The sequence below is a fragment of the Pygocentrus nattereri genome, chromosome 8, assembly GCF_015220715.1.
Source record: "Pygocentrus nattereri isolate fPygNat1 chromosome 8, fPygNat1.pri, whole genome shotgun sequence".
Taxonomy (NCBI): domain Eukaryota; kingdom Metazoa; phylum Chordata; class Actinopteri; order Characiformes; family Serrasalmidae; genus Pygocentrus; species Pygocentrus nattereri.
The window spans coordinates 12,309,974-12,324,485 of NC_051218.1; the positions used below are offsets into that span (position 1 = coordinate 12,309,974).

General features: G+C 36.8%; 1 protein-coding gene across 2 annotated transcripts in view; it reads right to left on the bottom strand.

Annotated features, from left to right (window-relative positions):
• The window catches only part of macrod1 (mono-ADP ribosylhydrolase 1), a 111,183-nt gene that overhangs the window by 33,301 nt on the left and 63,370 nt on the right, over positions 1 to 14,512 (bottom strand). For both annotated transcript variants that reach the window (XM_017722723.2, XM_017722724.2), the window contains exon 4: positions 13,634 to 13,663. In XM_017722723.2, coding sequence (XP_017578212.1) covers positions 13,634 to 13,663 — 30 coding nt within the window. The remainder of the gene's footprint in view (positions 1 to 13,633; positions 13,664 to 14,512) is intronic.

The following is a 14,512-nucleotide window of genomic DNA, read 5'->3' on the forward strand; positions in this document are numbered from 1 at the left end:
CCATTTATTAAAATACCTATTATTTTTTAAGGGGCAACATTTTTCATGAAAAATGCGATGGACAGGCATATCAGATAGTTAAAGGGTCCATATCCTACATTTTTCTTGACTTCATTCATGAGGTCCACTTACATTGTTTTTGTAGTTTTATTTACCAAAAACAGTCCTAAGTCATATTTACATGACCATTTCTCAACAACTTTTGTCTTTTTCACTCTAACTGTAAGAGTAAATGTATGGAAGTAAGTTCTGCTCTGACTGGCTGGTCTGTATTGGGTCTTATTAAAAAAACAGTCCTTCTTACTTCGGTGGGAGTGGGCAGACCTAAACTGCTGTAGGATCAATAGGTAGATTCATGTCAATAGTTTGGTTTTCCATGACATCACAAAAACAATGAACTCAAAATAGGCAGTTTTTTCAGCTTAGCTTCCATACACAGACTGCATGGAGGGAGGAGTGAACAATATGTTTGAAAATCTGACTATGTTTACATATTACATCACTCTTTTATTCCAAATAAATGAGGAAAAAAATCTCCTTTTGCATTATATGGGCCCCTTAAAAATATTAAAATCCTTCAAATATATTTAGTAGATATGTCCTTAATAAGACATTGGAAAGTATCAGTTTTATTGGAATATCAGTCCTGCAGACAGACCTTCGCCCCACTAAGTGCTTCTATGTGTAAATTTCTACTTTCTATACATAAAGGTATAGCATACGAGGTAAATACCATGATGTGTTTATTTCGGTTTTAATAAACAAATGTCACGATTATACAGTTTTGCAACAAAAGAAAATCTTTGAATGTGTCTCACAAATAGTATGCTATTCTGCTGAGGACAGCTGAGTATTGTTAAAATATTTTCAAGTAGTGGCCATTCTGTGGGCAGAATAAAATCTGTCTGATATTGATCAACTATATAAAAAAAATTAATTTCCCTTGTAACTCTATAATCAGATTAACAAGGACACTGTCAAATTATGTGAAACGTGGAGATGCTAGTGAACAATGAGTGGCAAGTGTTGAGGAAAACAATGCTGTAAAAACAATTCACACCTCTCCACATGCTGACGGTTGCTGCTTTCTTTGTCTTAAAATTGTGCTTAACTGCCACAATAAAAATACAGCATTTAAACACAATAAAACGGTTTGATAAATGTTGACTTGCTTGCTCACCTACAAAGACAAAAAACCAGTTTGTTTGGGCTTTGTATATCACACACTTTCGCACTGAGATGTATTTCATCTTTATTATTGAAAGAAACACCAAGAGGTTTTCAAAAAGGTTTTCAAAATCATATTTTATGGTTGCAGTTAAAAAAGGTTAATTTTGATCCTGATTACCACATTTTTCTATACCCTCTTTTTAATAATAAAAGGAAAGAAGGTGTAGCTTAAAAACTTAATGAACATGAGGTGCTAGAAATGGGTAGAAACAAAAGATTACTGACTAATAAAGAAGTGCTGGCATTAATAACCTGCACAAGGAATGTAATTTAGACACCAAATCAGCAGTCAAAATTTTTGTACAATCATGCTTAAGTGCTGAATACTAAAACTGTCTCCTTAGGTACTAAAATGATGTATTGAATCACAGAATTTCTTTAAAACTATATTTCAATACCCAGCCCTGTGGCTGAGTAGTGAGGTCAGTATTATGCTGGTGCAATGGTGGAGTGAAGTGAAATACATTACAGGTAATAGGCCACTGTTATCTAATGATAGTAAGTTATATGCTTTTGATTTCCTACGTGGTCCTGCAAGTTATCTAGGTCATCTATCACAGGCTGTGTGCTGTTAAGCAGTCTTCAACAAATAAGCACTGAGTTATGGCAACATTTGAATTGGATATTTCTAGTCAAATTTGACAGTTTCTATTTATTTTCTAATTTTGGGTATAGTTTGTTTGAAGATCATGTCTATTTTAGGCCTATTAGTGGCATTTGCTTATTATGTAAAATGCTTGATGTCACCTAAGGATGGTGAGTTGTGATTTGGGGACCTCATGACTCGGAGTCTCTGCATCTGTAGAGATCCACCATTTGTAGACAGCTCCCCAAACCTCTTTCTACTCTGCCTACAGTTCTTCCTTCCCTCTTGCTCTCCCTCTCCTTAATGTTGAGAGGCTGTGGGTTCTTCCCTGCTATATAGTTTATCCCTGTCTAATTATCACCCAGCTTCAGCAGGCCTTAACAAACCTCAGGAGTGGAGACCACAAAGAGGTGGAGAGGGTACAAGAGTGCGTGTGTTAGAGAGAGAGAGCGAGAGAGAAAGAGAGCAAGAGAGAGAGAGAGATGATTGGGAGAAGAAGAGAAAGAGGGAGAGAGAGAAGGTGGTGGGGGGAGTGTGAGAGCATGAGAGAGAGAGGGAAGAGAGAAGAGGAAAGGAAAGGAGAGGAGAGAGGAAAGCGTGTGGAGAGAGTGTGAGAGCACGAGAGGAAGCGGTGCATCTGCACGCACATGACAAAAATAGGGAGGAGAAGAAGAAGTGTTACAGTGCTGGTAGGAATGGGTAAGAGTGGGGATGGGATGGCATGAAAACACTGCATCATGATATCAGGGACCAAAATTATCACATTTTTTAGTATTCAGTAATTAACAGTACTGTCAAATATAAGGAAAAATAATAATGCAATAAAGTGTATTTCTGTGGTTCAATTCAGACTTCTCTGTTAATATGATTACTTAGTGCTGATCTTGCTCTATTTAATATGTACAGAATGTGATCTAACAAAAGCTAAAAACTTCGTTTTTTGTTTAGTTTGCATCAGCAACTATATTTTAGAACAAGAAAATACATGAATAGGACACACATCACAGTCACACATCAGTCACACATCAGCTTGCACTCTAGAGCATCCAACAATAAAGAAAGCCTTGTGGATCTTTATTACAGTGATAGAAAAAAAATGTCCTATATGTCTATGGCCTATATGTGGCTTAGACACACCGCAACTCCTCTGGCAGCAGATTTTAAAGACTTAAATGGTCATCACCAAAATCTCTGGAAGTATCAACATTCAGCTTATTACTGTTAAAAAGTAATAACACAGCGAAGTAATTTCACCACATGTATTTTATGGACAGACTTTAGTGAACATCTCACATTTCTTAATGACACAAAAAACCCCAAAGGATTTTCAAGTAAATGTGAGTTATTCCCCACTGCACTGTTATTTACAGATTATAAACACAAGAACATGTCCTGGTGCCAGACTCTTTAGATAACATAGTAATTGTCCACTGTTACTAATATATTAATAAAATCTGAAATTATGTGATTATCATTGGGATTTATACCACCGGGTTAGACTAATATAAAATTCTGCACTGTAGCCAGAATTAAAGAAACCTATCATTCACAATTAACAAGTCTCCCACCTTCACTCTATTCTTCATTCTTCCAATAAAACCAGAGAATGAAGCGGATGGGATCCTCTGTATTTGCCAGTATAGCCAAGTTAGAGATTTTTATCCTTCAGCATGACTCTGAGGGTTTGTTATTGGCATCGCTGAATATCACAGCGCTATATCAGTGCTCATATTGAAAGGTGCAGCTGTGCTCTAGAATATTACTTTTTCATTGCAAGTTACACCCAGTAAAGACTGAACTTGTGCTCTCTGCCTGTCATTAAAATTAACATGATCAATAGAACATCACATCCTTCTCAAAATCTACTCCAACCACATAAATTCTTCCTTCCACTCAAGTCTGAACTTTCTTCATTTTTTTAAGTAGTCATCTGTTATCTATTTCTTTTACTGTCAGCACTGACGCAGAGTTCTAGAGAGACAGAGATAACTCAATGCTATGAGTCTGAAAGGATGTGTAGCCTTCAAGAAGCTGCTACTGAGTAGAGGAAATAAAAGAAAAATAAGAAAATATGCAAATCAAACAAGGAAGCTGCTTGTGTTCTCAGAACAATGAACTGACCATATCAGTGTAAAGACCTCAACACCACTGAATATTTTTGGGATTATGTAGATCGTAACAATCAGAAAATGCAACCAACTTCTAAGACTGAACTTTGGAGGTTTTGGGGAAAAAACCCTACAGTTGAACGATTGAAAGAAAATGCAAATGAGAATCATGGTGATAGAGTTATCTTTACATTTGGAGAATTCTGACAAAATCTGATGATGAAATTGGTTTGATGTCCAACCAAACAGTCTTTAGAGCTCACGAAGCAAGATAAACAGTAAATATGTGAAATTCAACTGGTTTGGTGGTTTGTTAGATGGAAAAAAAGCAAAAAACTTATCTCAAAGGCATGTGGCCACTCAGGCCAAGGACTCTGCATTTTTATGTGAAACACTGTGGGGTCAGAGGCTTCGACAATCAGCAATGGCAAGTTCTGTATACCGCAATGTATCATTAGAACTGGTAATATCCTGTCTCCACAGGGAAGTGAAGGTGAAGAGATGGAAAGAGTAAAATGATAAAAGAGAGGAAAGGAGGAACAGACATAGAATGACAGGGAAATGACAAGATAGAAAACGTGAAGGCGGGAACAGACAAAAATTAAAAGGTGAATGTCAAGTCTAGATTAATTCCATTTGCCTTCACAGCTCCGCTCTGTATTTGAGACGCTGCACAAACCCAGCCAATACAACCATGTGTGGATCTCCATTGTGTATATGAGAGTAGTTGTGATGAGAAGGAATCTGAAGTGTACATTTATCACTGCTACTGATTAACTTACTGCCAGGCACTTAAAACAGACACACACACTGAGTACTGAGTCAACATAGCTGGAAATTATGGTTTATTTGCCCAGCACTGTACTTCCATGAACTACATAAAAATCAAGCAGAGTGCATTCTATAACACACTCACACTCACATTAATAAAAGATATAGAGAAAATGTTACAAATGACAGGGCAAGACCTGGTACACCACTAAAACTGTCCACATCAGATAAAAATAACTTAAAGCTTTCATCTTTAACAGAGAAGAAAATTAAGCTGCTTCAGATCTGGAAAAATCCACGTGTGTTTCTGTCCATCCGTCCACTGTGAGAAGGCAACACTGAGTATGAAAAGATGTATAGACACCAAGAAGCTGTTATTGAAAAAGCAAACCAATCAAAGAAGGTACTGGTGTTCTTGGAAAAAGAGACTGACCGCCCCTGAGTCCAGACCTCAACATAATAGAATGTGTATGGAATCCCTGGATTGTAAGAAGCAGAAAACGCAACCAGCTTCTATGATGTATAAAAATATCCCTGCAGATTTTTTTGAAAAACTAAAAGCAAGTCTCCTGAAAAGAACGATAGCTGCCATAAAGCACACTAAATATTGGAAAAAATGACAGTCATTAGTTGTTGATATGTCATATCTTCTATTAAACATGTTTTCTGCTTTTTTCTGACAACAAAAAATTAATAGCTTGTACTTACAGGCCCAGTGAACAGTGGTCTCTGACTTTTACACAGCACTATATAGTAGGATTAATATACATTAAAGCCAGACCAGGATATTTTTTTAGAGATAAATTGCACATATTCAGTGTCACCCTACTGAATCTATGAGCCTATTTACACTTGTCAGTTCATGCATCTCATACCTGGATAACAGCCAAATAAGATTTATCCACATTCCATTTGCACCTGACCACATAAATGCGTCTCTGTTAGACAGACAGAAATCCAATTTGCATCAGCGCTGCATTACAATCTCCTGATGCCAAGGCGCCACGTACATTTTGTTCTATGCAGTTATGCATTTTATCAGAACTAAAGGGAGAAACTGGCTCCAGTTTTTCCAACACTTATAGCATAAAAGGTTAAAGGAGCTACGCAGCTTTTGTCATCTATGATCAAATTCACTAACAAAAGAGGTCCGTATAAAACAACAGTTCAGTTTGGGGGGGCAAGTAGAGATTACGTAATCAGCTTGAAGAAACAGATACATTTACACTTGGCTCAGAAGCATGTCTAATGCATCTCTGACCACCTTCTGAAATGTTGGCGCGTCTAGATATCTGTCTTCAATATATCTTTGTAGCATTTGCACTTAGGTTTTTCATCCTAAGATGCATGAAGTAGGCTCTACACTCTTAAAAATGAAGGTGCCAAAAAGAGCTCCTTTGAGCAATGACATAGAAAACCTGTTATCGGTCCCCTAAAGAACCTTTCAGTGGGTGGTTTGTTAAGGTTTGTAAATGAGATGTGTGAGTGTGAAGAACATTTTTAAAATTTAGAGAATCTCCACATATGGTTCTATATGAATTAAAGGTTTTTGGTAGAAACGTCTAAGCCACAAACCCTTTTTTTAAGAGCATATATGCATTAATTAAAAAAAAAAAACAAGAATCAAAATCGATCTGCTGTAAATCAGCTTCAATATGAATTGTATGGCAAGGATAGAAACATGAAATATAAATAATAATAATAATAATAATAATAATAATAATAATAAAAAGACGATGCTTATAACAACAATAGTCCAAAACAGACTTGATACTCAAATTACTGAAGCTGGCAGTTTGAAGAGTTCAGGCTATGGATGGCTAGGCATTAGGGTGATGAGATGTACAAAAGTATTCACAGTTTATCTCTCACACCTTAGTCAAGACCAAACAAAATAAAACAAAACAAAAAATAAAAACAGGCTAGCTGTTATTGTGAAGCTCTTGAGACATGACGAAATGCAGACCTCCAGCTAACAGCAAAGACCAGCACGCAGATAATTGGCCTGGAAAATGTTGGTCCCTGTGGCTTTGCTAAAAGCTGTTAACATCCTTTTTTAGATTTTTTTAACTAGGTCTGCAAATATTAAAGGAGATAAGACTATTGTACAAATTAATGCCAAATGGACCAAATAATGTCAATAAATCTCTGAGCAATTAGTTACACCTCAGAAACTAAATGTGTCTTGTACTGTAACACAGTGTGACATTTAAAAAGAAATATTTGGATGTCACAGTAAAGTAGAATTTGCTCAAGCTTTGATATGAGTGTATGCTTTTTTTTGGTCTCTTCTACTGTGGGATTTTATTACTGCAATGATGAAAGGGTTTTCTATTTATTTTCCCACTATTTTTTTCTTACAGTGCATTTACACTGTTCCGGCATGTCGGAGGATGTGAACACATCCTCCCCCCTTCATTTGGCTACATGTCCAGTTGAAATGTAGTCTTGTTAAGTCGAAATTGATGTAAATAAAGCTTAATTTTTTTTCTTTTTAATAATCAGAAAGTCTAAACTAATCATTTCCAAAATGTTAATAAAGTTAAACGTGGAAAGATTATGATTTATTTTGTTGATTATCACTTGCGGTGACTGGCATTTTGATTTATTATCATCTAACCAATTGTTTCTCCCACACAGATTTAAAAATTTTCAAGTAAACAGCTGTATTTGAATATATTAGATTTTGCGGCTGGTCTTCTGTATTGTATAGGATCTTGTGAAAAACAGAACAGACTAGGTGGTAAACACCTGCTGTCTACTGATTGGTTAGATGCACTGCAATGGAGGGATTTATTTGCAGATGGTTCAACTCCGCATCCACCAAACTCGACATGCAAGATCCATCATGCACTGTGTGGCCATGTCTAGGCACCCAATTAAAAATGAACGAGAGTACGTTGGTGTTCAATTGCAGGTTCTATTATAGCAACACACAGCAAGCAAGCAGCTTCAGCCTGCACTACTATGGAAACCAAATTAGGCAAACACATTTGGGAAACACATACATATATACATATAAAAAAAGTTTTTAAAGTGTTATTAACGCATTAACTTTCACATAAAAAAAAAACACTCGTTCTCCCAATGTCTCTTTGGATGAGGGGATTCTGGAAAATTTTTAGGCCTTGTGGGCCAACTTTGCACAGCCCTTGACATTATGCGGAGGTTCTTTAAAAAGAGTTCATGACACAAAAGTAGTTCTTTAAAGAGCCACAAAACTGAGATGTTCTATATGAAACCAAATGCGGTTCTTATACATGGTGTAACAAATAAATATTCAGATGCAGCAGGTAGTGCAGAACTTGCTTGAGCTTTTTGATCTGAGATCAAGTATCTTTGCTGGCTCCTATTTGCACAAAGATAAAAAGCCCTCCTTGTTATTTTTCCACTTTTTTTCTTAACCTCTCTAATTATGATACACTTTCCCGAAGCTTGAATTTTCTGTTTTCGTCCTTATTTACATTTTTATTTATGCTTCATAAGTCTACAGTTTTAGGGGAGATTTAAAATCTAATTTGGATAATGAAAGAATAACTTTTATTCTGAAAGATGAAAAGGAACTGTATGTATGCTTGGGGTAATGGATGGGTTTTGAGAAGGGACTAAATGCTTTTAGTGGTTTGTTTTTGTATTTGCATTTTATGCTCCGACTATGTAAAATTGAGGGTGAAAGGTGGACGAGTCCATACTTAAAGAAGCTGCCATTATTATAAGTCCAGGCAAGGGTTAAATGACTAATTCAGAGACTTAGTTACAGCCTGTGGCATTGATAACGTACAAAATACCATCAAAAAGCCAAGTTAGGTCAAAACACTATGGCCAAGCTTGACTAAGTCCTAGACTGGAGGAGAGTATTGAAGTGGCCACTGTACAGCTCTCCTGGAAAAATCCAAAAGAATATGACCAAGGTCAACTCCACTTCAGAGGTCCTGTTACGTTAGGAGAAGGATGAAGCAATGTGTTGATGAGCTGTAGCAATACTCAGAAGCAAGTCACTACAATCAAGCAGCAGCAGAGGTCAGCAGCAATATGATGGCTTATCAGGGCCACACGGCTCGTCGCCACAACAGATGGCCATGAAAATGATTTACTAATCATCCTGACACAGCCAGGGTCAACAGAGAAAAAAAAAAAACACTGACCCAACCAATTGTTACGGCTTGGTATTCAAACACTCGCTGTAACAAAAAGACGAAAGATGTGGCTAGACCCAACTGGCAGAAATCAGAGCTGAATACGGCTTTGAATTGGCCCTGCTAAAGGAGAGGCGCACAATGGTACCGGCTTTAACGTTGCGGTCAACTCACAGGCGTCTCTGAAGGAGTAAATACCATTTAAAAAGGATAAAGAACCAGAGCTGGGAAAACAAAGTTCCATTTATTAGAACCTCTGGATCTACTATAACCTTCACTAATAAAAGACAGGGCAAATGATTCATTTAGGTGAGCTCAACAGACGCTTGAAAGGAGAAAAAAAAATGATCAACTTAGGCTGTGTTCCAAAGAACATTACAGAATCTGTGAATGTGTAAAGATATATTGGCAGATAACTTTAAAGAAACAGTGAACAGAGGTTTAGATTTAAACAATATTTCAAATGAATGCTATATTATTCATTATACTGTGATTGTAACCCTGCAAAAATAAATATTACATTTCTCTGTAATCCTAGTCAAGGTGGATCTAACCCAAATTCTGTATCTGTATTGTGTATCAACAACCGCAGACATGCATACCAGAAATACTGGATATCAGCATCAGCCCACAATTTCCACATTGGTACATTCCTGCTGGTATTCTACTGGTTTGTTGTAGTGGGTTCGTGGGTGGAGACTGATGTTATTCCTTACTTTGAATATATGAACAAACCTGAACACTTGTAAGTAAAAACTGCTAGTAATTGTCTTTTTTGCTTCCTTCTAAGAAGAAAAACAGCATGAGTTGTCCTTAACAATCTGAAGAGTTGGACTGTGCTGCTCTGGATGCGAGTTGATCACAGTGATTAGAGCCTATTCAATGTTCAAAATCAACATTTCTGACTGAAATTTCACCCCCAGACTATGCCATATTGGCTGATGTAGGGTTATATCAGCGCACATTTCGTTCAAATGTGGTCAATTATTATTATTTTATTTATTTTTTTAACAGACAACCGAGCATAGTTTGGCACATTTCCATGCATTAGTGTCAGTAATCTGTCAGCACATTATTCTCACTGGAATCAAAGGCAAGAGGTAAATTTTTGACAAAGCCAAAAAATAAATCCTTGTCCTTGTGATTGCAACCTTAGCCTGGAAAACATTATAGGATTTTTTTTTTTTTTTACTTCCAAACCAATGTTGAAAAGTTATAAGATCCCACACACAATGACAGATTTTTGTCTTTAGTCATCCTTCAGTCATCAAAGCCCCACACACTACATTTTAAGATTTGCCCAGGACAAAACACCACACACATTCATAATATGTTCATGAATAGGCAGCCTGAACAACAGTTACGTCTCAGAACCTGAGAGAACTCTTACAAAACATCTCATGAACAAATGTGATTTTACACAGATTAACACAGATTGCTGTGTTAGTTATGCATAAATTTTAGCAATGCAAAAGTGAAAGAAAATAAATTTATTTATTTGTTTATTTTTTACAATTTAGACTAGGATAAAGTGACTATTCTTTTATTTAGCTGGACTCTGTTCAGCTCTGCTCTTATTGCTTAACAGTTTTCACACATGACGTCCAAGCTAATGTCACCTAAAGCAGTCAGCGTATTACTGAATTGTTAGCCTGTACATTTGCTGCCTTCCTGTAATACAACGTAACGAATAACTGAATGTTGATTTCACTATTCAAATACAGCCATCTTGAACAATTAACCAGGTACTTGTTAAATCCATGCACATCCCTAGTGAAGACTGCACATATCATTCTCTGTGGAATGGCAGCACTGGTACAGAAGAATGCCAGGATAATAGCAACTGTCTTTTCCTTTTATGCACATCACAGCTTGAGTTAGTCATAACAAATACCATGAGCCACTCAGCCATAGAATGATGAGTCAGAATTTTTTTGAGAAAAAAAAAAAAAAAAAAAAAAAAAAAAAAATCAATTAACTCAGACTGAGCCTCAAATTCCAATTTGGGGTTTCAAATGGTTTGAGGGAAAAATAAAGAAGACATACACACGATGACATGTGAGCTGAGAACGACAGCAGAGTGCGCCAGTCTGGTTCTTCTCCCAAGTTTTCAGGTACAGAAGTTGAACTTTGATGGCTTCTCAATACCCTCCTCTCAGTTAGGTCTCAAACAACATGCTTCTTCATAATGGGCTGGATATTATGAAAGTGGGCTTGTCTACCTCAATTCAAATAGACAGCCTATTACCACATGACTCACCTCCTCTATAGGGTTTCCACTTGCTTTGGTGAAACAGAGAGCTATTATCCAACTTGACGTGTATCATGTTAACCACAACCCTCAAAATTCAGTAGGATATCATCAAAGCCAGTTCATACAGCATAAGTGAATGATGAAGCAGTGGGTGTAGAACAATGAAGCTGTAACAGAACCCAACTGATACCAATTTTAAGGAGCAGGAAATTCGCTAAATGGGAATACTGACTGATAAGATTTATTATTTAAACATATTCCAATAATTTGAGGTCAACAGCTCTGTACTGACCTGTTATTCATGAATAACGAATATCATTAATTATTGTTTCTAGCAAAGCAGAAAAAGTGTGGTTGAATTTTATTTATTTATTTATTTTAGGTGTTCTGGTTTTTGCTTTATGTGGTATTAAATGTTCCTGAGAGATTCTTTGACTACATGAAGTTTGAACCGTCACTACTGCTTAGTGCAGATGAAAGTTCAGCAAAAATCTTACAAGCATGACGCTCCCCAAGAAAGCACAGCGCTTCAGAGGACAATATGGCTTCCTAATCACTGCTTGAAAAAGTCTGGCTGTTATCATTGAAATCCATAATCATAACATCCAACCAGGTGAAAAACTACCAGTTGAACATCACTCGCTGCTGCTAACAGACTCTCTTTAACTAGGTAAAACATTCTATTCTCATTATAACTGGACATATTCTGCCCTCATTTGAGTAACTTAGCAAGTCAGCCGAAAGTTGTTAAAGATCCAATAATGAAATACAGACTTTGAGTTCAAGCCTTCAAAGGAGTTACTATAATACTGTAACTTGCACAGTGACCCTTGACTTCATGTTATGAGCTTAAAAAGTCTATTTAAATGAGAGCACACATCAAAATCTAATACTGTACTCAGCTAACCTGCTAACTTGGTGGTGAGAAATATCAGAGAAACAAGGATTATGAAAGTACTTTTTGGTTAGACTTTAGCAAATTAATACATTTCTACAATAAACATGGTTTTTCAATGGCATACACTTTATGACTTTGGTTTCCAGTGTAAACAAAATTAAGATCTGAAATAAAATGAATACATGATATTCGTATATGTTATAAATAGATTCCTCTGACTAAAGTGTTGCTCTCATTCAGGCTCGGGTGTCTACTGACAGATTTATTACAAATATTGCAAGCATTCAAGCATCCTAACAATAAAAAAGTTATTTGCATTTTAATTTCTATCATGTAAGAATGTCATAAGCATTCAGCATATTGCCTGCTTACACTTCAGTGGACAAATCTCTTTTTGTCAAAACATAAATACTTACAAACTACTGTTGTGAAAAAGTAAGCATTATCACATGGAGCTGGAAAAAGATAGAGGATGACCTCTGGTTTATTCTATCGCTGAAGTTAACGGCAAAAAAAGGTCAAATTGAACTCATGAAAGACTGTTGCACTGACCGCTGTGGTACACTGCTGGGAGGGGCAGAATTTTCCATCACTGATCCACTGAAAACAATGGAATATCCAAGATTGTTGTCAACCATCTACTGCCAACATAAAGACAGCATAAGTGCTTACTGACACCTCCACATCCTGTCAGACCCTGTGTTGTCTTCTCACAGTTGAAAGATAGAGAGAAATACCTATGGAATTTTTCTGAACCAACAGTGAAGCTTGATTTTCTCCTTTCTTTCAAAGATGAAAGCTTTAAGTACTGTTTGGGTAAGCACTGTTCAATGGTGACAGTTTGAGGTCTACCAGGGCTTGCACAGTTATTAGAATTTCCAGTGTTGTCTGTATCTTTAAATTAATGTTTGAACATGTTTTTTTCCACTTATTTTCCCATTCGCTTTCTCCTTCTGTAATGCAAGTGAATTCTCCCATTTCTAATCTCCTCAGAAATATCTGCTGAAAATTGATAAGTTGCACTTAAATCACAATTTGACTGAAAACTAAATAAATGAGGGGTGGTCTCTGACTTTTGCACAGTACTGTACATTGTGTATGTATGCTTTAGGTGGCTCTCACTCTTGATAATATATGTGTGTAGTGTGTATGGGGTTGGTCTCTGTGGATGTGAATGAGACAAGAGAGTGTAAATGTGTGATCGTGAGTGTGTCTGTGTGTGTTTGTGTGTGCGTGTGTGTGTGTGTGTAGCAGAAGGTAACAGGTCTCAGTGTGGACGCTCGGGGAGTTCAGCGTGTGTCAAATTCTGCCTCTAACCGCTCTTTTGCTCCTTAAACAGCATGTGTTCTCACACATACCACACAAACACATATATAATGTTCAGTTTGGCAGAAGTGTAAAGCCCTGAGGCTCACAACAGCTCCTGCAACATGCACACTGCTTCACAGTTTCTCACTCACACTTCATCTCTCTTCCCTCTTTCACCCTCCATTCCTCCTGCTGTGTCTCTCTCTTTCTCTCTTCATCCTCATCATTCACTCTCTCATCCCTCTCTTTCCAAACATCCTTATTCTCTGATGGGCTTGAACAGGTTTTTTCTCTCTTTCACCTCATTCACCTGTGTGAAAATAATGAAAAAAAGAGACTCACCCCCTCCTCCACCCAGCAAGGTCTTGTTGGCTGAAATGACAAAAAGAAAACAAAAGAGTGTTCAGAGATGAACTCAAAATGACTTTGCAACTCCAGTAGTATAACAACGATGCAATTCCTGTTTCAAGGAGAGAAAGATGTCTGAGACCTGATGACCCTCAGCTTAAAGGAATTTACATTATACTCCACTTACGTCTTATGTACAGTGGTGCTTGAAAGTTTATGAACCCTTTAGAATTTTCTATATTCATGCATAAATTTGACCTAAAACTTAATTTTTTCACAGAAGTCCTAATAGTAAATAAAGAGAACCAAATTAAACAAATGAGACAAAAAATATTAGACTTAGTCATTTGTTTATTAAGGAAAATGATGCAACATATTTGTGAACCTTTGCTTTCAGTATCTGTTGTGACCCTCTTGTGCAGCAATAACTGCAACGAAACATTTCTGGTAACTGTTGACTAGTCCTGCACATCAGCTTGGTGAAATTTCAGGTCATTCCTTCATATAAAACAGCTTCAACTCTGCTATCTCGGTGGGTTGCCTCCCATGATTTAGTCCCTGATTAAGGTCAGGACTTTGACCTGGCCATTCCAAAACATTAACTTTATTCTTTTTAAACCATTCTTTGGTAGAACAACTGTAACTATTCAGGTGAGACATGTTATCAAAAACGTTTTTGCTTAGTTTAGCACTGAAGCTAAAAGGCTAATGTTGCTAACAAAAACTGTAGATCAACAGTCACCCAAATGTTCTCTGCAAAATCTCCAAAACTTCTCTCGACCCATTCAAATGGAATCAAGGTCTTTAATAAACAGGAACACCACAGATTTCACTGCATAATTAAATTTGAGTTGTAAAGAAGTCAATCAGAGA